Below are 22,144 nucleotides of genomic sequence, written 5' to 3'. Positions count from 1 at the left end.
GCCAATAAATGGAAATCTTTTGAAGATTTAAATAGTTAAACCCATTATTGTCTACACATTTGACAGATGGATAGGACAGAAAATTTTGTACTTTATTATACTGTGCTTTCCATCTGTCCATTCTTGTTGAGACGAAATATGTCCTGACCCTTTTTTTTTTTTACAGTATGATCCTTGTCATGGATACTTAAATGTTATTTTTCCCCGATTCTCACTCTCTTGTCTCCAGACTCTAAAGCCATTGTTGATGGGAACCTGAAGTTAATCCTGGGTCTCATCTGGACCTTGATCCTGCACTATTCAATTTCCATGCCCATGTGGGATGAGGAGGAGGAAGCAGATGATGGCAAACAAAAGACACCCAAGCAAAGACTGTTGGGATGGATTCAGAACAAACTGCCAGAGCTCCCCATTACCAACTTCAACCGGGACTGGCAGACTGGCCGGGCCCTGGGCGCCCTGGTTGATAGCTGTGCTCCAGGTGAGTGGAAACTGCCTTTAGATGTGTCTCCCTTTCAGAGATGAAAAGCAAAACAAAGGACAGGATTTTTGTTAGTGACTGAAATAGAAATGAATTTTGTGCTTGATTGCAATAGACTTTGGGTTTTTATCACCCCTGGTATGGTTTAAGCCCTAAAGCCTATTTGGAAGTTAGGGTGATAGGGGTAGACCACACATCTTAGGGGTGGAATTGGATGGATAGATAGCTGGGTCCAAGCATTTATTTTGTTCAGCTCTGCTTAGAGCGTTGCAACCTCATGTTGTTTAGACCAGGCACATTCTTGGTTTGGGTTCAAACAGAGCCTGTCAATGAAATCTAATTACCATGGTTTTCCCATCTGGTCATATTGTTTCAATAGGGACTTTTTAGAGAAAACTCACTTGAAAGTATCAAACCCTGTATATCAGCAGAGATTCTTGCAGAATCTGCCAAAAACACTGGTATTCATCCGGGGGCTTCTACCCAGTCTCTCAATCCATTTATATCAATATTTTCACCTTCTACACGTAGTCATTTGTTGCCCTGGGTTACTTGTTGTCAAATGACGGGAATCAAGCCATATTGGGATTAATTAGGCAAAAAAACTACACGATGGAGCAGGTAATATCTAAGCGTGTAATTTTTGTACTTTATAAATGTCTGCAACCAACATTGACAGTAATAGACCTGAGGTCAAGTCAGGATAAGCTCAAATTTGTAATTCCCATCTGTCAGGCTGGCAGATGAGCAATGAGGGGCCAGACGTCTGGCAAGTGGAAGGTGAAATATACAGTAAATAAGGTTTTTATTTACATGCTTAGCATGTCTGGCATACCTTTTCGACAGTAGCCTGGAGTCACTGATAAGGACTCGAGCTTGAAAATTTGAAATTTTGTCAATCAAATACTGCCAAGAAATAACCAATTTCAAACATTAGTTAGTTATGTTATGAGTAAGTCCAGACTGGGAAACAGCCAACACCACTTTGTAAAAGAGCACGAATAAATGAAGATAATATTCAATGTGTAACTTCATTATGACATTATGGGAAGGCATGTAGAAAGTACATAGATATAAATGTGGGGCAACAAGGAAAGATGGTGGCACCGTGGATGACTTGAAAACTTTATTCCTTAAACGCCAAACAAAACGGACAACGGGCTTCTGTGGACCTCAATGCCGGGCACCTAAAACCACATCCCAGCTCCTAGTCCCGTGGGGTGAGAGGCCAAGCCCCTTAGTGTCTGCCACAGAGAATCACTTTCAAAATAAGGAGAACATTTTGTATTGTTCTCCATTTGATGGATGTAAGGCCTCCATTTCACTGGGGACCCCCCCAGTTGTCCAGAGCAGTTGTCCTTCGAACCGAACATTTTCCATTGCCGGCTCCTCCTAGCCAGTTGAAGTGTTGTTGAGCAAGATACTGAAACTCTAACTGCTCCCTGAAATGACTGCCTTCTGCTCATGGTTCATCCATCATAGGTTAAATGCAATGGTCAAATTTTGCTGATGTGCTGTATGTATAGTTGAATGTGACGAAAAGAGCGATTCAACAGCATGTAATAGCACAGATGTTATGACCGCTCTGATTCAATCTTAAATGTACACATTACACATCTTGTTATCCACTTGCGTCTTAGGTCTATGTCCTGACTGGGACCAATGGGATCAGACCAAACCGGTGGACAACGCCCGGGAGGCCATGCAGCAGGCTGATGATTGGCTGGGTATTCCCCAGGTAACATCACTTCCACATTATACTGCAACATAACTGACATGACTCATTCTGACTCTGTATGACACATTTAGTTAAATAGAACGCACCAGTCTCAATGCTTGCTCAACTCTGCTCAGGTTTACTTCTCCTACATTAGTTGTGTTCAACTTAAATAATCTCTGAAAGTTATTGATCAGTAGATAGATATGAGTTATCTTTGAACTTTGCCTTAAGGCACTCTGTTGTGTGTTACTTGGACCGAAAGGCACAATTTCAACACAAATGTTTAGTGGCTCATAGAAAACCTTTCAAGTAAACATAATGGCAGTCATTTTCCGAGAGATGAAGTTTATTTTTCCACAAAATGTTTCTCTATAATTTTCTGATTATTTATTTATTATTTTCCTTTCCCAAAACCAGTTTCCTTGTTACTTTGTGCAATGCCTCATTTATCTCTTGCTAATACTTGGGCAACCTGCCACTTCCTTAAATTTTAGGCAATGTCTTAACAATTGTTAGGTAGTCATAATAAATGTAGAAGATCCTCCTAGCCTCCATTCCAACATTTTGTTCTTTTAAACAAGCATTTAGTAATTATAAGGAAATTTACTATATCCAAGTTTACTATGTTGATGGTATGATATTGTTGTGTTGGGATGATTGGCATAGTGTCTGTTGCTGGCACCACATCATGTGCTCACAGTTTGCACTGTTGTCACTAACATTTCCGCCTTCAGCTCCACTTGGCTCAAAAACTGCTTTGTCCTTTGCAGCTGCCTTTGTGGCTTGTAGCATCAGAATTTGTGTGTGATAAAAGAGGTGCTGACTAGTTTGCATTCTCCTAGGTAGAAGTTGATATGGGATTTGACAACTAAATCACAGCCAAATGTAACCTGCTTTTATATCAAATTATATGTGTAAGAAACACTGCTCTGGAGATGTGCAATATATTGATGTACCGAGACTATCTATATATTTTAAGTTGTCATAAAATGAGGCACAGAGAATTTAGATTAAAATCTGAAAAGATTAATACAGCAGTACAACAGTTTGAGATAAAAGTCTGAGATGAAAACCTAATCAGTAATTACAAGAATCCGACCAAACCCTGTACATCAATCTCAAACCCAATCCATATAAGGTATTGAAAAAAATAAGACAAAAGAAGCAGTCGAACAAGCACAGAGATTGTGAAAGGTTAAAAAAAAAATCAAATATCAGGATTCTCAATCAAATAGTATAATTGTATCATTTTTTTTGAGAATGAGAATGCGACTTCACTTTTTTTAGGGACCATAAGAATAAGAATAAGAACAACTTTAATTATCCCGAAGGATATTGTTGACCCAGGGTTTGTTATTTGTGAAACAACGCACCGTCTTGGTTGGGATGATGTTGTCAGTGCAGAAGTTCACATAGTCCATAATGCAGTCGGAAAGTTTTATGGCCTAAAATTAGTTACCGTAATTCCGTTTTTTAAATTTTTTTTTTAACAAAAGAATGTTTTTACATCTTGTCCTACTTCCTTTTACCCAGTGTGAACACAGAAATCACATTTGCTCCATAACTGGTCTTAATATTAAATTGATTATAAATCAAATCTGGTGTGGGTTATTTGTGGACTGAGCTGGATCCAACCTCAATCCAAACATCAAGAAATGCTTTGAGCGTATTGGAATGACAACTTCCACAGTGTCAGTAACTACTGCCAGTTTACCTTTTCTTCTAACTTTATTTTTTTCTTATTTTTCTGTAATTTCCATTTTTTGGGGGGGCATTTTCCAAATTTACAGGAAATGCATTGTGGATGTGAAGATTGATTTTGCTGCTTCAAGCTGTTGAAAGTTAACAGAGTTCCTTGTTCTCATCATAACAAAGGGCAAGACATTGTTGGGCATCCAAAAGTTATGTTGAAATGTAGTCGTCGGATTTAATCCAAAATGATGAAGAGATGGCATCTGGCATTTGGTTTTTACATTCTGCTTGAAATATCCTATTTAAAAAGTGCAGGGGGGGGGCAAAGAAAATTCACTTTAGATGTGTAAAATAGGATGTTGAATGTGTCTAACTTAATTCAGTGAAGCTGCACAATCCTCATCAGACTTCTTATTGTCTTTATTACTGCAGGTGATCACCCCAGAGGAGATAGTTGACCCGAATGTGGATGAACATTCAGTCATGACCTACTTGTCCCAGTTCCCCAAGGCAAAACTTAAGCCTGGTGCACCCCTACGGCCCAAACTCAACCCCAAGAAGGCCCGTGCCTATGGGCCAGGTACACAGATGCACACACACCTGTACTTGGGTTTCAGAATTAATGTGGTTTTGTTGTATCCAGACAGCAATCTGTTTACAACCTTAAAGCCCAAACTGAAAATTGGTCCCACCATTTGGAATCAAAGTCCAGATTGTTCCAGAAAATTGACTAAGGTGTGTACTAATTCAGAGTGATTGTATCTCTTATAGGCATTGAGCCAGTTGGAAATGTTGTGATGAAGAAGGCAATGTTCACAGTTGAAACCATTAGTGCAGGGATGGGAGAGGTGCTGGTGTATGTGGAGGACCCTGCAGGCCATCGGGAGGAGGTGAAACCCTTGTGAGCCTTTTAGTCTTTATCTTTTGAAGTTTTTTATGGTTTTGTTAACTTTTAAAAACTTTCCTTTTCAGGCAAAAGTCACACCAAACAATGATAAGAACCGTACCTACTCAGTGTTCTACATTCCCAAAGTCACAGGGATGCACAAGGTAAACATTATATTCCAACATTCCACCTGCTGCACTCCATTAATATTTTTTTTCCTTAATGTTAGTTTCAAGTGCACTGAAATTAATAATACACTAAATCAGACTGCTTATTAAGGTAATACATTAATATTATCAATCAGGTAATACATACTACGCAAAATTAAGTTTATTCCAGCAAAATTGTTTAGGTTGGATCACAATGCGATGGTAAAATGATACTCGGTGAATTTTCAAGGGTATTTTACAACTTCGCTAACAAGTAATTTCCCCTAAATATGATGAAAATATTTGACTTGCTGCTGAACTTTTTCATTGTTCATCCCTACATAAGGGCAAGTTAAATCCAGTACGTGATGAATGAAAGATTTTTTTTTCCTGCTGAAATCTGCATTTTGCCAGGTGACAGTGCTGTTTGCAGGACAGCACATCTCGAAAAGTCCCTTTGAGGTGGAGATTGGAATGGCTCAGGGTGACTCCAGCAAGGCTACTGCCCAGGGACCAGGACTGGAGCTCACTGGGAACATCGCGAACAAGGCCACTTACTTTGATGTATACACTGCAGGTAATTGTTAGGTTTCAGAAAGTCAAAAGATATCAACTGTTTTTTTTTCTGTGAGAAGAATATATACAGTATATATATATCATATATATATATATATATATATCCTGTGTGTATATATACACTGACAGATAGAGAGGCAGAGAGAGAGACAGACATTGCTTTCCTTTTAAATGTTAGGTGCTGGTGTTGGGGAAGTGGAAGTAGTGATTATGGATCCTGCGGGAAAGAAGAACACAGTGACATGTACCATTGAAGACAAAGGCAACAGTAGTTACCGTTGCACCTACAAACCCACACAGGAGGGACAGCATACCCTTTATGTTACCTTCGCTGGTGGGCAGATCAACAAGAGCCCCTTCACGGTCAATGTGGGTGAGGGTGAGTCGTCACACTTTTCAGTTTCTCGGTAAATGGAGAGCTTATGTTTCTACAGTGGAGAACAGGGTCTGGAGGAGTGTATCTCTTTTGATCGTTACTTAAAAATGTGGCAACTGCAGTACATGGAAGTTGCTAAATACACAAATTACATGCATGAAACTGTCTGTTGTTGTTAACACGTTTCTAACCACAAAAATGGAGCATTATCAGTTAGTTCAAAACAGCTTGATACTTTTAATTTATTTTTGTGCATATTTTGATGTAATTTTTATTAATTTATTTATTTTAATTTTATAATGCAATCATATACTTTTTTAGCATTTCTTCCCATTAATACCTCACTTATTTTTTCATAAATGGCGTAGTCATGTCATTTTTGCTTTTCTGTTGGCAACATTGTCTTTGGTTGATATCACATTTTTAAGCTTAGCTTGTGTAATGAAAAATCATGGGCAAAGAGATATATAGATAGAAAAAATGTTCCCTTCCCTTTATACAAGAAATTGGGCAAGAAAATAATTATTTTATTCTATAACTTCCCCCATTCCCCTTCAGGTTCCCAACACCTTTTATCTTTGCAGTTTCTTATTCCAAAAGAAGTTTTGCTAACCTTACAGCAGTATGATGTGATATTTTGCTTTGTCTGTTTCATGTGCTCAATTGCATTAGTCATAGACTTGTGATCCCCTCAAGAGGTATGATAGATATGGCAACTCTCCATTCCACGAAAGTAAACATACTTCATTGTGTGTTAAATGTATGATTACTCTGTCTTCCTCAATGTTCAATAACGCTTTGCTGTCTCCCCGTGCTCTTCATTAGAGGCCTGCTGGTATCTCTCCTTTCTCTGGACCTGCCTCTTCCTTCTGCTGTCATTTCCTGTTTCCTGGGACCTCTCTTGGGTACACTTTTGTGTTTGTGTATGCGTATGCATCTTTCCCAAAACGAAATTTGAGTTCTTAACATCTCACTGAGGACATTTTTGTGTTTCAATAGGTTTTCATGCCAATTTGAAGGTATGAGAGGGTTGAAAGCAGTTTCACATAAATATGATAGTTTCTTAATTTATTGTATAACAAGTGCCCAGACCAAAAATGGAATACAAGAAGTTCACCAACCTTCTAGCATTCTAAAGCACAGTATTTCTCTGCACACAAAAAGAAAATATGGACAGGTTAATCTATTCAAGGATTCAAACACCTGAAGCTTGCCCAATTCTGTGAATTTTAAGAAGTTTTTATCTTTCACATCATCCTGGTATATCGCCGCTGGATACAGACCAATCTATACTAACTTGTGTTTGAGGGGTTGTTGTGGCGTTTTACATAGTTTTGTTGTGGCGTTTTACATAGTTTCAGGTTTTATCAACTCTAGTGTTGAACACTAGTTGTGACCCCTAAGTCTTAATATGTGGATATCCTTTTTTTTTTTCATTTCTCTTGAATTCTTCTTTGGCTTGTCTTGCAAAATTTGGTGAAATTAGACTGCACTAGATACTGTCAATACTGACAATCAGCTAAAATACTCATATGCATTAAATGTTTTTGATGGTGTTTGTTGTTGCTGCTGCTACTTTTATTTTTGTTCTGTTGTTCGCAATAAAGAAATGTGAACAATCTTTAATTTTACCAATAATAAAGTAGCTATTTGAGAACTTTGGGATTTATTATGTTCAAAAACAATATATTGTTTTAACTTGTTGAGAATCTCTTGATCCCAAATACTTTGCACAAAGTGTTGATTCGAGTGGCTAAAGTAAATTTCCTCTGCACGGTGTTTGGGCTTAGTTCCTTGAGGGTGAGGAGTACAGATATCTGGGAGTAGCCTGGGACAGAGACCCTGCTCCTTTGTGTCATAAGGCGTTGATTGAAGTGGTTCAAGGATCTGAAAAGGATGCCGCCCTGCACACCTCTTGTTATAAAGGCATTGCAGACATGTCCACCTAGCAGGAGGCCCCATGGTTGACCCAGAGCACACTTTGGTCCTCCAGGAAGAACTGGAGTGTCACTGGGTACAAGGATGACTTTGCACACTACTGCAGTCTCCTGCCTCCAAGGCTCAGCCATGGATAAGCTATGAAACAATTTGAACAGACTGAATGAAAGACAGACAGTTTGTGCAATTTAACAATTGAAAATAATCCTAATAAATGTGATCAGAAATCCTATTAAATGTTTAAGCGAAAGCCAACATCATTAATATCAAAATAAAGTGTGTGTGTGTGTGTGTGTGTGTGTGTGTGTGTGTGTGTGTGTGTGTGTGTGTGTGTGTGTGTGTGTGTGTGTGTGTGTGTGTGCGTGTGTGCGTGTGTGCGTGTGTGCGTGTGTGCGTGTGTGCGTGTGTGCGTGTGTGCGTGCGTGCGAAAACTCTCATTTGCTGAACTGCATCACTTCAGTTTTCAATAGTTCCCCACTCTCTTTGTGTCTTATGCCTGCAAAAGCGATTGACTAAAACTGTCCAAAGAAGCTTTTCCTTGTTAGAAGTTTTCCCCTGCATCCATGTTGCCTCATGCTGCTGAGTAATCAGTAAACTTTTTTCCCACATGGTTTGTGGCTTATTATTCATGGTACACCTTCTTCCTATTCTCCCCATTGAATGAAAGCTGATCTCAAGGTGTTTTGTCTCTTCAGCGTGTAACCCCAACCTCTGTAAGGCTAAAGGTCGTGGTCTGCAGCCCAAGGGCCTTAGGGTGAAGGAGACTGCTGACTTTAAGGTCTATACCAAAGGAGCTGGAACTGGGGAGCTCAAAGTCTCCATCAAGGGGCCCAGTAAGCACTAAACCAGTATTTCCTTGAGCCTGATATATAGAAATTAATAATTCCAGTCCATATCTCTAGAGTCTTGTGGGTTTTTCAAAACTACGAAGGAGCAGTCTACAAGCCATCTCATCAGTTGTTGCATTATTGACTTTCAGAAATATGTCAAGTCATGGGGGTTTTCAAGATAAGCAATAGGTGGCATTTGTTCTCAAGTTACTTATGCAAATGACATATACATAAAATACATGGTTATAGTGAGAGAGTCAGTACCAACTTTTAAAAAGATTATTCTATTCATAAACTGACTGTTATCTACTCATGGCCAACCAATTTTTGATTGCGCGACCCTAAAAACAACCATTTTCAAACAGGATCTAGTTTTTGAGAGCATACCTGTTTTTTTTTTTCCTTAAGAGCAGTAGAATTGTTGAAAAATGTTACACAGGTAAACACCTGTGTACCTCGGAGAAAAAAATCAGCAATTGCAGCTTAAGGACAAAAGTTGAAAACCACTGGAAAGCCACTGCTGTTTTCATGGTGACATGAAGTTGTTTGTTTGCAGAGGGGCTTGAGGAGCCATGTAAAAGAAAAGACCTTGGAGATGGTGTGTACGGATTTGAGTATTACCCTACAAATCCTGGCACATACTCCATCACCATCACCTGGGGAGGACAACACATCCCCCGCAGGTACAGTATTATGCCAAGATTTCTCAAAACTGGGAACTGCAGAAATTTGTGAGTACTTGTAGGTAGAATTTTGCTGAAGAAATACAAAGGGAGGTAGTTTTTTTTTGAGACATTAATTTATTAGCATTTATTTAAAGGTAAATAATTGATGGTTTTAAAAACTTTAACCATCTGATCAAAGAGGTGCCTATAGGAATGAATGAATGCCTGTTTGGCTCATGTATATAGAGGTTTTTGAAAAACCAAAAATTGCGATCATTAAACTAATAATCCCAAAATGTTTATTGATCCTGTGATTTGGCAATGATAAAGAGCTTTATTATCTTTACTCGTAAATGATGTCTGTATATTGTAAGGCATACTTTCTGGTTATTCTTAAGCTATGTTCATTTACATTCTCCAGAAACTGAACATTTTCCAGAAATTATTAAATTATTAAACATAGAATTATAAAACAGAAATATTGTTAAACATGAACATGCTTTATGCATAGCTAAAACCATACATTGCTAAATTTGTGGTTTTGCAAATGCGTTTGGAAATTTTGATTAGCTTCTCACCTGGATATCATTACCAAACATCCTGATTTTTCCACCTTTTTTGATTAATGGACTTAATATGGTGCATTTCAAGTTTTAAAGATAATTGACCACTAAATGTCAGAATCCACACAATTTAAATATCTAAATGGAAGAAATCAGAATTTTTCAGCCAGAATAATTATGTGAGGAGTTAGACTTTTGGAAAATAAAATGATAATATATATATATATATATATATATATATATTTTTTTTTTTTTTTTTTTTTTTACTCAACACATATCCCTTGAGAGAGGATCACCAAAAAAGACAATGATTTACTCCAACATGAAGAAAAATCATCAGATTAGACATGGCAAAACAGCTGTGGCTCAATGTTAAACTTTGATTTGTTTTTATTGTCCTCCATTTATTGTCAAAATTTGACTTTGTTCCGCTCAACTTTAAAAAAATATATTCTCAGCAAATAATATCAAAATAAACAGTTTTAAGCTGTTTCATTATTCCCTTTTTAAACGTTTTGGACAAACTTAACCACTCTAATGGAAAAACTCGTTTACTTGAAACTAACTTACTAAATCTCTTGCATGCTAGATACCAAATTTCTTCGGAAGTACTAAAAAATGACCTTCTCAGTGTTGTTGCTCTCTGCTTTATACAGTCCCATTGAGGTTAAGATTGGCTCTGAAGCTGGTCAGCAGAAGGTGAGGGCCTGGGGTCCAGGACTGGAGGGTGGTATTGTTGGCAAATCTGCAGACTTTGTGGTAGAGGCTGTTGGAGACAACGTTGGTACGCTAGGTAAGTCCAATAGTCAACCATTCAACTCAAGTAGATTTTATTCATCCCAGGTCTTGACAGCAGTTATCATGGTGCTTCCACTTGTGATGATGTTTTGGCAAGTCAACAAGTTCCTTCATCCTTTGATTTTCCTTTTTGTCCTCCTCCTTGTTCAGGTTTTTCTGTGGAAGGCCCATCTCAGGCCAAAATTGAATGTGATGACAAAGGTGATGGATCATGCGACGTGCGCTACTGGCCCTCAGAGGCTGGAGAGTATGCTGTGCATGTACTTTGCAACAATGAAGACATCCAGCATTCACCCTTCATGGCTGAGATTGTCAACCCACCGGGCAAAGACTTCTACCCAGACAAGGTACACAAACAATGTGAAACTTTACATGCTCCCTTTTGGACTGTCCCCTGATCAGAATAGAGATATTTTGATTTAAATTGCCTGTAATTAATCTTTCAGCTACGCTCTCAAAAGACAGCAAGCTATGAAAATACAAGACCTGTCAAATATTGGAACACATGACTGAGGCATGTGAACTTTGACAAGCTGTTAAACGAGCTACAAAATAAGCAAAAAACTGAATGCATATAGACTAGAGACTACTGACTTCATCAATAAATCTTGTGAGCATGAACAATATCCAACTGTGGACAAGAATGTGAACATTTTCAACATTGTACTTTGAAGACACAGCCATTATGTAATAACAATGTGAATTATGTGCTAAGGATTATGGGTGTATTTTAGGTTAAGGCGTATGGTCCAGGCCTTCAAAATGGTTTGGTGGTTGGCAAGCCGACTGAGTTCACAGTTGATGCCAAGCAGGGAGGACGGGCGACTCTCAAGATTATGGCCCAGGTAGGGCTTGTGATTGAGCATACAAACAAATCTACCTGTATATGTCTTCATGTGCTTTCTTATATTCTGTCCACTTAGCTGACAAATTTTTATTCACAGGATGGCGAAGGTACGCCTCTTGATGTGCAGGTTAAAGATATTGGCAATGGCACATACACCTGCACGTACACACCCAGGAAACCTCTAAAACACACTGTCATGGTCTCCTGGGGAGGTGTCAACATCCCTGAAAGCCCCTTTAGAGTGAGTAAATGTTCTTTGGTCCTCCTAGACTTTCTACCACGTAAATGTTTGTGATAACTACCTTTTGGTCCTTCTGCTTCATCACAGATGAATGTAAGGGCAGGCTGCCACCCTAACAAGGTCAAGGTATCAGGACCAGGAGTGGCCAAGACTGGCCTCAAGGCTTTTGACCCCACTTATTTCACTGTGGACTGTTCAGAAGCTGGGCAAGGTGAGGTCACAATGAACATCTTCTCATGCTTTTTTTTTAAGGACAAAACAGTTTTCCTAACATTCAAATTTCACATGTGTTTGCTGTCCAGACATTTTAAATTAATCTTTACTACCCAGGCATCCTAAAGATTTTGCCTCCTGTCCTCAGGGGATATCAGCATTGGAATCAAGTGTGCCCCTGGAGTGGTCGGACCCGCTGAGGCTGATATCGATTTTGACATCATCAGGAACGACAACGATACATTCACAGTGAAATACACTCCACCTGGAGCAGGAAGCTATACCATCATGGTCCTGTTTGCTGACCAGGTTAAATTCATGATGAATAAAATCATGGCCATCTCTTTCTCTGTGTTTTAAGACCCTAATAACTGTTTGTGTGACACAGGCCATTCCAATGACGCCCATCAGAGTCAAGGTGGATCCAGCTCATGATGCCAGTAAGGTGAAGGCAGAGGGGCCTGGATTGAGCCGCAGCGGTATGAGCAGTTCGTAGAGCATCTTTATATATAGATACATTTTTCTCTCGTATGAAACAAGAAAATGGGTCTGACTATGGTTAAACCTCAAAACTCCTCTGATTTTTTTTTAATACATTTATTATTGTTTTAGTTAAAATCTAAGAGTCAAGTCTGGACAAATTAACATAAGTTAAAAATCCTTATACGCATCAAGTCACAATTATTCCCTGTCTGTCTCTTTCAGGTGTTGAATTATACAAACCCACCCATTTCACAGTGAATACTAAAGCAGCAGGAAAAGCAAACCTGGACTGCAACTTCAATGGTCCAACCAAAGGGGAGGCTGTCAAAGACTTTGAAATCATCAACAACCACGACAACACGCACACTGTGAAATACACACCAGTGCAGCAAGTAAGGCTGAAGCAACAAGATCTAGTGATAATGTTTCAAGTCAGTGTTTCAGATTGTTTTTTAAAATTCCTATCAGCTATTGTGAGTAATTCTTTAAATTCATTTAAAGAAAAGGTTAAGTAACTTTAATACTGTTATTTATACAATTTAGAGGTAATCTTATTTCTTTATTTTATTTTTTAAACCAAATACTTAACACAGTTTAAGGTACCGGTAATTTCTCGTACCCAGTATCATAAAATTTCACATAGTGAACACATTTTTAGAAATTTTGAATACTTTGGGCTTCACAGGGTATTCTTATACCCTTTAATACAGACCAGTAAACCTTGAGCCGAACATTCTGTCAATGATGCAAAACAGAGAAACTGCACCCGTTTGTGTCCTAGATTTGACAATTATCCATACTTTGAAAGTATCTTTATTTGACCATAACCCTTGCCCCCGCTCCTCAAGGGTCCTCTGGGAGTTGCTGTGACTTATGGTGGAGACCCTATTCCCAAAAGTCCATTCAACGTGGGTGTGGCACCCACGCTGGACCTCAGCAAAGTCAACATCACTGGCCTGGGAGATAGTATGAACTTTGTAAATTAATCTTAATTAAAACATTAATTAAAATATGCAGTGATTTTTATAGCAGTTCTACCATTGCAGAAATGACTGTAGGAAAAGACCAGGAAGTGACTGTGAAGTCAAAGGGCGCTGGTGGTCAGGGCAAGGTTGCGGCCAAGGTAACTGGACCATCAGGAAAACAAATTACTAGCAAGGTGAGTGAATCTATTCTCTCCGTTCTCTCCAGATTTTAAACTTTTTTTCCCAAAACTTCATGTCCTTGAATTGTTGCTTAAGATTATCCAGACTCCTTTGTTTTAAGTATTGTTGTAAGTGTTGTCTGATATTAAATATATTTTGAGTTAAAACATTAGCCGGGGGTCTAGAAAGTGAGCTGAACTGTTAAGGCAGGAAACGTATGGAATCTACTGGTTCTGATTTATTTGCGTGTGTTCTTTGAGGTGGAGCCTGGTTTGAGTTCAGAAACCAGTCAGGTAAAGTTCATTCCTCGAGAGGCGGGTCCTTATCAGGTGGAACTGACCTACGATGGCATCCCCATCCCAGGATCACCTTTCTCTTCCACAGCATACCCTGCCACAGACCCCTCCAAGGTTAGTCTTAAATCATGTGCCATGAGGTATTTGTTCAGGGAAATAAGAGAAGCCCTTAAAACATGAAGAGGTTGGACTTGTAACCTGTCACCAGAGGGACACGTTAACAACAAACCATCTTGAGAAAATTGATTCAATATAAGACAGGAAAAATGGAAGGTAAAAATATCAAAAAATTTGTAAGTTGTATAAAAAGGCATGTATTAAATAAATTAGTATCGCTTCTATCCTTTTTTTAGCTTTTTTGTCAAGATCATTTCAATTTATGCAAACACAAAGTTCAAAAGCTATTTTTACTGGCTCTGGATCTATTAATGTTGTAAAATGTTAATGAATAAGCTTCAGAATGTACAGTAAGTTATGTACATGTTATCACCTACCTCCCATCAGGTGCGTTGTTCTGGCCCAGGCTTGGAGCGTGCCAAGGTTGGGGAGACGGGGGAGTTCATTGTGGACTGCACCAACGCCGGCCCAGCTGATCTTACCATTGAGATCATCTCAGACAGCGGCACTGCAGCAGAGGTTCACATCCAGGATAATGGAGATGGGACTTACACCATCACCTATATCCCTCTTTATCCTGGATCATACACTCTAACGATCCGCTATGGAGGCCAGGATGTACCAAACTTCCCAGCTCGTCTTAATGTCGAACCAGCAGTTGATGCCAGTGGTGTCCGTGTGTTTGGGCCTGGAGTGGAAGGCAAAGGTAACAAAAAAGAAAACTTGCTGCTGGGGGATGAGATAGCAGGAAGGAATGACTGTTCTCCTTCCACTTCATTCAATGTGGAACAGCAGAATTGTCATCTTCCAAATTCTAATCATCACTTGGGGTAGTTCTAGAAATCAAAATGTTTTTTCATTAAACATCATCAGATCTTGTTGTGGCATCTGGACTTTTCTTGAAGATGTTTCAACTCATCCAAAAGGCTTCTTAATTTCTAATAGACCGGCAGAATTTCCCAGTGTATATAACTGCTGGGGTTGGGCGTGGGTCCAAGTTAAAAGGAGTTATGTTAATAAGTGAGTGGTTTTGCAACAATTAAGTTGAATGGGGTTGTGTGAAGGTGTTTGCAGCAAGTAATTGATAGAGTTGCGGCAAAACCTCTCACTGATTAACATTATTAACAGTCTTAAATTGTAACAACACCCAACCCGAGCAGTTATCTTCTCAATGGTCTATTAGAACTCAAGAAATCTCTGGGGTGAAAAGGTGAAACATCTTCAGAAAAAAAACAAGTACAATTGCCAGGACACAAATTTCCCAATGATAATCTATGACTTAGAGTGCAGAGAAACAGCACTGATGCTTTCATTAAACGGGCAAAATTTTATTTTGATTTGACTTTGACCAAATATTTAGTTGCTTGTTAGTTTTGAACCTGACATCCAACTGTATATAAAGCAGATATTTCATACCACAAACATCAGAAATGAATCAGCTAAAAATTTACAAGAACTTGGTATATATTCAGAAGTTCACTATCTGCTGTTTTCACACAAAAGTAAATGCACATTTTGGTCAAAAGTCACCTAAAGTGGATATTGAGTTTTGGATAGTATTTTAAGACATTATAAAACTGTTGACATTTAAATAATTATATGATATGTTTTTAAAAGAATTCAATGAATCAAATGAAAAAGAAAATGCATTGTAATTAAAAAGAAAAAAAAAAACCTCAGCAAGACACCTGTTGTCTTTGTAGGTGTTTTCCGGGAAGCAACCACAGACTTCACCGTGGATGCTCGTGCTCTCACACAGTCTGGAGGTGACCACATAAAAACACTCATCTGCAACCCAACTGGCAGCCGCACTGACAGCCTGATCACAGACCTGGGAGATGGAACCTACAATGTGGAATACACTCCCTACGAGGAGGGTGAGTTCAGACCTCAGTTAGTGTGATGTGTGCGTGTGTGTGTGCATTTGTGTTCATGTACATAAGTTCCTGCCTTTTAAAGTTTCAATATATATGATTGTGTGTTTAACGAATATGTGAATGGGTTTTCCAGGTCCTCACAGTGTGGAGGTATGCTACGATGGTTCTCCAGTTCCCAAAAGTCCTTTCCGTGTAGCTGTCACTGAAGGATGTGATCCCTCTCGAGTACGGGTCCATGGGCCAGGCCTGAAGGGCGGAACCACCAATAAGCCCAACAAGTTCACTGTGGAAACCCGGTAAGAATTGTCCCATTTTAAAACCATGTTTCAAGTGTGGTAGACAGGGTTTCCTGTGAGTCGTGAGGGGGGAAAAAAACAAGTAGTTCAGAGATCCATTTCAGAATATGTCACTTCAAAATAACTGTAACAAAATATGTAAATAATGAAACCTGACTTGAATTGTCTTTGTAAATGTTTCCTAAATTTCTATTGTATTGATTGTTCTTTTTTTTTTTCTAATGGCATTTTGTCCCTTAAAATTCACTCATCGTTTTGAAATCACGAGAAACTGCTGTTTGTAACGTTTGGAGAAATGACCAAAGAATCAATAGCTCATCACTTGAATAAGCAAACAAGGAAGGGAGGAAGAAACAAACAAAAAGTGCACATTTGAGTACTTAATTGCCATGGAGTACACTTAAAATACAGCAAGACATCCAAAAGAGTTTAAAAAGTTAGAAATGAATCAAGGAAATTATAAATTATAAACCATAATATACAGAAATTAAAGAAAATTGAGAAACTACGCAAAGACTCCTTTTTTTCAATAGATACTATTGTATACACCTAATTTTACAAAAGAGAAATAAAATATATTTATTAAAATAGTTGGCCATTTCAAAAGGCCCATATTTGTGTGAACACTATTTTTTTTTTTGCTTCCAGGGATGATGTGTATATTCAGACAATTAGTCTGTTTTTTTGTGTCAAATATCGGGGATCGCTTGTCAGTCTGATGGCTCATACAGATGGTGGAATATGATCTCCAATCTGTCATTTCTTCAGTGGGGCAGGTACTGGTGGCCTTGGTCTTGCAATGGAGGGTCCATCAGAAGCCAAAATGTCCTGCACTGATAATAAGGATGGTAGCTGCAGTGTGGAATATATTCCCTATGAGCCGGGAACCTACAACCTCAACATTACCTATGGAGGGCAGCCAATCACTGGTACTAAGCTCAGAGCACATCACTACATTGTTCATATTTGTCTTATTCAGCGAAGTTTGAACCCCTCAGTACACTGATTTGACTTGACTTGATAAAGAAAAATGGGCTGTTTTCTTAGGAAAGATACAACTGGAGCAACAAAGAACAAGAACTTACAAAAAAAAAAAAAAGATTTTACTAAAGTTTTTATGTCAATTAAATAGCTGATTTTCTGCATGAAATGTCTCAACAATCATTCGGGTGAAAACCTTGGTGACTTACACCTAATTTTGCATTGCAGGAAGTCCATTCACTGTGCCAGTCAGTGACACAGTGGACAGCACTAAGGTCAAGTGCCAGGGGCCAGGTCTGGGAAATAATGTCAGAGCCAATATTCCTCAGGCATTCACAGTGGACGCCTCCAAAGCTGGAGTGGCTCCCCTGCAGGTCCGGGTACAAGGACCCAAAGGTGAAGTCTGAGGTTTCTTCTGAGTGTTGTGGTGTGATAGTTTCATGTAAAGAGCAAGTGTTTTAAATTTCTTGTTTGTAGGTGTGGTGGAACCTGTGGAAATTGTGGACAATGGTGACCAAACTCACACAGTCAACTATGCACCCACCAGAGAGGGGCCATATTCCATCAATGTATTATACGCTGATGAGGAGATCCCACGCAGGTATCGCAAGCACGTAATCTACATGCACTTCCACAATTTATCTAATGGCCATATTTCTGTTTTGAATAGATTCGGCAGTTCATAAATGCATTTTTACTTTATTTTCTTAATTTATTTTAGAATGTCCTTTCTATTCTTTACAAAAAACTGAATTAGGTTGATGTCACACTTGTCTCTGAGCTCTCCGGATGAACAATCAGCACCATTAGTACCCTTTTTTTTTTAACACTGAAGTACCCTGTTATGGTCCCATTCATCAAGTCTGTTTTGCAGTTAACTTGATATGTTAAAGATATTTACTCAAAATTAAAATGAGCTTAAGTTCACCTGGCAAAAAGAGGACTTCATTTAATCCAATGAAATGTTACTGTCGGAAAGCTTACATTGTGTTAGTTATGTCCAGTGACGTGCGGTGAGGTTTATGGCTGGTGAGGCACTGACGTCATCACAGTCAGATTTACAAACATATGAACCCTACAGAGTAGCTTATTCACCATTTTATTGGAAGCAGTTGACATGTTTTGTTTAAAATATCATATCAGCATTCTTTACATATACCAGCCGTAGCACAGAAAAAAAAGCACATGTAAAAAAAAACGTTATTATCTCTTACCTTATAAATGAAGTTCATGCGCCGCTCCTTCTGAAGCATCGATAACCTGCTTGTAGAAGTCTTCCGTTTCTTTCTTCAGTTTTAAAAGTTTCTCTGTGTCAATGGAAATCACTGCCAGTCGTCGTTAATGGGTCCTCTTCCAACTGTATGTTTTGAGTCTTTTCGGTGCCGAGAATGACCGCTCCACCGATGCTGTCGTAGCTGGAACGGTGACCACCAGTCGGAGCAACTTTGTCGCTTCAGGAACAGTTTGAATGAGATCCTTCTGGGCCAAAAAGTTGAGAAGCTGCCCAGGAGATTTACGTTCATCCCTCACCGTTTGTGAGCAATACAGCCCGATGAATTTGGCAAAAAAATAGTTGGATGGCTGCACTTGACTTGATAAAAGTTTACGGTATTGCCAAATCTATTATTCTGTAGCCGAGTAGTAAAAAGGATCACTGGGATTAGTGGTGTCCCCTACCATGAGGCACCGTCACTGCGTGCCTCACTTAATGTCTCTTCGCAGTCGTTTTATGATTGAGAGAAACACAAGAAACATGTTACAGTTTTTGACAAAAACATGAGAGACATTAGCTAAACTATGGAAATTTATTTCATATGTTAAGAGTGTTTCTTTTAATAGTGACATCCACAGCAATACGGTCTCAGTGCATAGCATGCCAGCACAGATAGCAGAAACATTGCACAATCCATAGTTGGCTCAGCTGGTTGCTGCGTCACCGCACGTCTCCTCTTCATATTTGAACCGAAATTGTGAATTTTTTTAGCAATTTTGAAAAAAAAATCTCAAAAAATAGTGAAGCTAGGTGGAAAATAACTTTATAGTATAAATCACTGAATAAATATAATCATTTAATTTAGTTTTTTCATTTTGCATGTTTTTCTTTCCATGATGACAGGTGAGGCCCGGCCTCCCCTGCCTCTACTGACTGCACGTCACTGGTTATGTCTGATTTTATTAGATATTGAAGTAAACTCTCACCTATAAAAATGACCCATAAGTTGCTTATGTATCTCATTCGATTGTAAGAGTAGTCATATCTTAAGAACAAAAAAGTAACATTGAAATGATTGAGATTTCAAAAAGATACTAATACAAGGTGAGAAGATTTAAGGTAGTAATTAAACATTTCCAAGAGAGAATAACTTCATGATGCAATGAAGTTAAAGTTGTACTCATATTATCGAATTGTCAATTATGGTCACCGTGTCTGAAATGGGCTCTTTGCAACTGTTCTCTGATAGCTAACACTAAGTCACCTACAGTATGTTTAGAATATTAAATATAATGCTTTCATAAGTGTATTGAATATGAAGCTTGAAATGGCAGTAAGAAGTCCATTATTTTATCCCCTTCTTTCAGCCCCTACAAGCTAAAGGTGCTGCCAACCCATGATGCCAGTAAAGTGCGTGCGAGTGGACCTGGCCTTAACACCACTGGGGTTCCTGCCTCTCTGCCTGTTGAGTTCACCATTGATGCCAAAGATGCTGGCGAGGGTCTGCTGGCAGTGCAGATCACTGTGAGTTCATTATCATGTAATGTGCATAATTACAAATTTATTACTCTATCAAAAATGTGTGAAATGTTCTCTGCAGGACCCAGAGGGAAAGCCGAAAAAGGCCAAAATCCGTGACAACCATGATGGAACATACCTTGTGTCATATGTTCCTGACATGACTGGCAGATACACAATCCTCATTAAATATGGAGGGGATGAGATTCCTTATTCCCCCTACCGAATCAGGGCACTGCCCACTGGAGATGCCAGCAAGTGCACAGTCACAGGTATGCAAACATAACATGTCTAAGTGTCTTTTAAAGGTACGAATTCAAGGGTGGTTTAAGTGGCAATAGCCAGTAGGAAATCCCGATACAAAAAAGTAGTCACAACTTCGGAATCACAATGGTGAATGATTTAAAGACATCAAAATAACCTATATCAGAAAAGTGAATCTATAAAAATCGATTCAATCTAAAACTTGTACGACTAATAGCATTAAAGTTTGTTTTAATTCAAAATAGAACAAAGTCTGATTTAAATTTATATGGCCTAGAAAGAAAATAAAAATCTCATCATATTAGTCGTAATAATTGCAATGAAGTAAGAAAAAGTTTGAGGAAAAACATCTACATATTATGAAAGTAAAAACGTAAAGGTTTTCAGTTTCTCAGGAAATGAGAATAATTAAGACATTTAAAGGATTCAAGATGGAAAGTAATCTTGAAATACATGAAATCATCATTATACTGCAATGTTTTTTCTCATATTTTACTTATTAATTTTCCTGTGTAACGAAGGTGCTTTGTGATGGCTTTGAGTTTTCTTTACCTTACTGTTTAAAATATTGTGAATTTGGTGATGCTCCTTGCTGAAAGAATATAGAATTTTATTTATTTCTTTGGTGGTGTTTTCCAGATTCATCACTTCTTATATGTTGATAGATTGTTGTAGTTGTCAGCCATTGACTTTTGGATGCTTTTGGTCTCAAAATTCTATGATCTAATCTCTCTATTCTTAATGCATGTAAGTATATGAGAATTCACTGTTACACGCAAGATATGTGTCCCAGTAGGTTTTCCTTAATTTTAAATATTTTGATCAAAATGAAAACTTCTAGCTGTCAAATGTATTATTTTCTTAGCTGTCACTCTGGTTTACATCGTCTGCTATGCTAGTTGTCTCTCGCTCCCTTGGCTGCTAGAACAAAATGTGTATTCTGTATTTGCAACTCTCGTTTAGGAGTTTTCTCAGCTTGTTCTCGAGACATCATCGGGGCAGAACTTGGTTTAGAAATTCTATGTGGGCGTGGTATATATACAGGAAAGAAGAAACGTTACCATTCCCACGTTTGTGCTGGTGTGGAAGCTTTTACAGTAATGAGTAGTTTCGATGAGCCACTGGCTGAGGCAATGAAGAAATATGAAAATCTATAGAAGAGTTGGACAGTGGCAACATTTATGACAATGTCTGCCTCTTACTGTATATGCTTTCTTAATGTCTGCGGGTAGTTTCTAAACCATCACAAAGATGTCTCAAAGATAATGAGAAGACGTTAGTTGCATAAGAGATCTATCTAATCAAAATTGTTTGGAAATAAAATAAAAAGCAGAAAATAAAATAAAAAGCAGAATTAGCCTTCCATCACAATGGATTTCTATAGTCTGCATGACAATCCCAGAATTTATTGAAATGAGTGCTCCAGTCGACAAAAAAATCTGGTCTTTTAGGTGTACCAAGTTAACCAATTTGTTTTTCTCAAGCAGAAACACTTTTGAGTTACAAAATAATTTTTCCCCAGATATTAGTAGATACAAAATATATGATGAGAATTTTTGGAGTTGTTAGAGAACATGATCTGCTGTTGCTTATCTTATATTTAATGCATCAGTATACTGAATTCCTCACGCTGTGCTCCTTAGTTGCCCCCTGCCCCAATCCCCTTGCTTCACATCCCACTTTTTTTCCGACCAGGTGTTTTGAGAACAGTTATGGCCTCCCACCACCCCCACTCCCACCTGACTGTCTTTTATTTGTCACCCCTTGCTCCCCCGCTTCTCACCTTTCAGTCTCAATCGGCGGTCACGGTTTAGGTAAGCCCACTGAAATACCTCAAATTTCTGCTTTCTCTTGTGGCATGGAAGGACAGACACACTGGCCTCTATTAGGATTTGTCCTTTTTCTCCTCATGAATTCTCATCTTCTGTTACTCTCTACCTTGTTTTCTTATGTTTGGCTGTTGATGTCTAGTTTGACAC

General features: G+C 38.5%; 1 protein-coding gene across 4 annotated transcripts in view; it reads left to right on the top strand.

Moving 5' to 3' along the window:
- flna (filamin A, alpha (actin binding protein 280)) overlaps positions 1-22,144 on the top strand; it is a 53,236-nt gene that overhangs the window by 20,615 nt on the left and 10,477 nt on the right. For 2 of the 4 annotated variants that reach the window (XM_086158951.1, XM_086158947.1), the window contains exons 3-31: positions 230-481; positions 2,122-2,219; positions 4,326-4,473; positions 4,665-4,783; positions 4,866-4,943; positions 5,343-5,505; positions 5,683-5,883; positions 8,514-8,651; positions 9,205-9,331; positions 10,533-10,669; positions 10,825-11,021; positions 11,409-11,519; positions 11,619-11,762; positions 11,850-11,973; positions 12,124-12,284; positions 12,364-12,454; positions 12,681-12,850; positions 13,307-13,424; positions 13,505-13,617; positions 13,864-14,013; positions 14,404-14,722; positions 15,720-15,893; positions 16,027-16,189; positions 16,958-17,118; positions 17,399-17,566; positions 17,648-17,771; positions 19,751-19,907; positions 19,984-20,173; positions 21,956-21,979. In XM_086158951.1, coding sequence (XP_086015077.1) covers positions 230-481; positions 2,122-2,219; positions 4,326-4,473; positions 4,665-4,783; positions 4,866-4,943; positions 5,343-5,505; positions 5,683-5,883; positions 8,514-8,651; positions 9,205-9,331; positions 10,533-10,669; positions 10,825-11,021; positions 11,409-11,519; positions 11,619-11,762; positions 11,850-11,973; positions 12,124-12,284; positions 12,364-12,454; positions 12,681-12,850; positions 13,307-13,424; positions 13,505-13,617; positions 13,864-14,013; positions 14,404-14,722; positions 15,720-15,893; positions 16,027-16,189; positions 16,958-17,118; positions 17,399-17,566; positions 17,648-17,771; positions 19,751-19,907; positions 19,984-20,173; positions 21,956-21,979 — 4,320 coding nt within the window. The remainder of the gene's footprint in view (positions 1-229; positions 482-2,121; positions 2,220-4,325; positions 4,474-4,664; positions 4,784-4,865; positions 4,944-5,342; positions 5,506-5,682; positions 5,884-8,513; positions 8,652-9,204; positions 9,332-10,532; positions 10,670-10,824; positions 11,022-11,408; positions 11,520-11,618; positions 11,763-11,849; positions 11,974-12,123; positions 12,285-12,363; positions 12,455-12,680; positions 12,851-13,306; positions 13,425-13,504; positions 13,618-13,863; positions 14,014-14,403; positions 14,723-15,719; positions 15,894-16,026; positions 16,190-16,957; positions 17,119-17,398; positions 17,567-17,647; positions 17,772-19,750; positions 19,908-19,983; positions 20,174-21,955; positions 21,980-22,144) is intronic. The other 2 variants (XM_086158949.1, XM_086158948.1) reach the window with 1 other exon arrangement.

Source organism: Fistularia commersonii, chromosome 14 (genome assembly GCF_037954325.1).
Source record: "Fistularia commersonii isolate RoL2024-O1a breed Wild chromosome 14, RoL_Fcom_v1.0, whole genome shotgun sequence".
Lineage (NCBI taxonomy): Eukaryota > Metazoa > Chordata > Actinopteri > Syngnathiformes > Fistulariidae > Fistularia > Fistularia commersonii.
The sequence above is the reverse complement of the archived record's forward strand: the minus strand, read 5'-3'. Positions and strand labels throughout refer to the sequence as shown.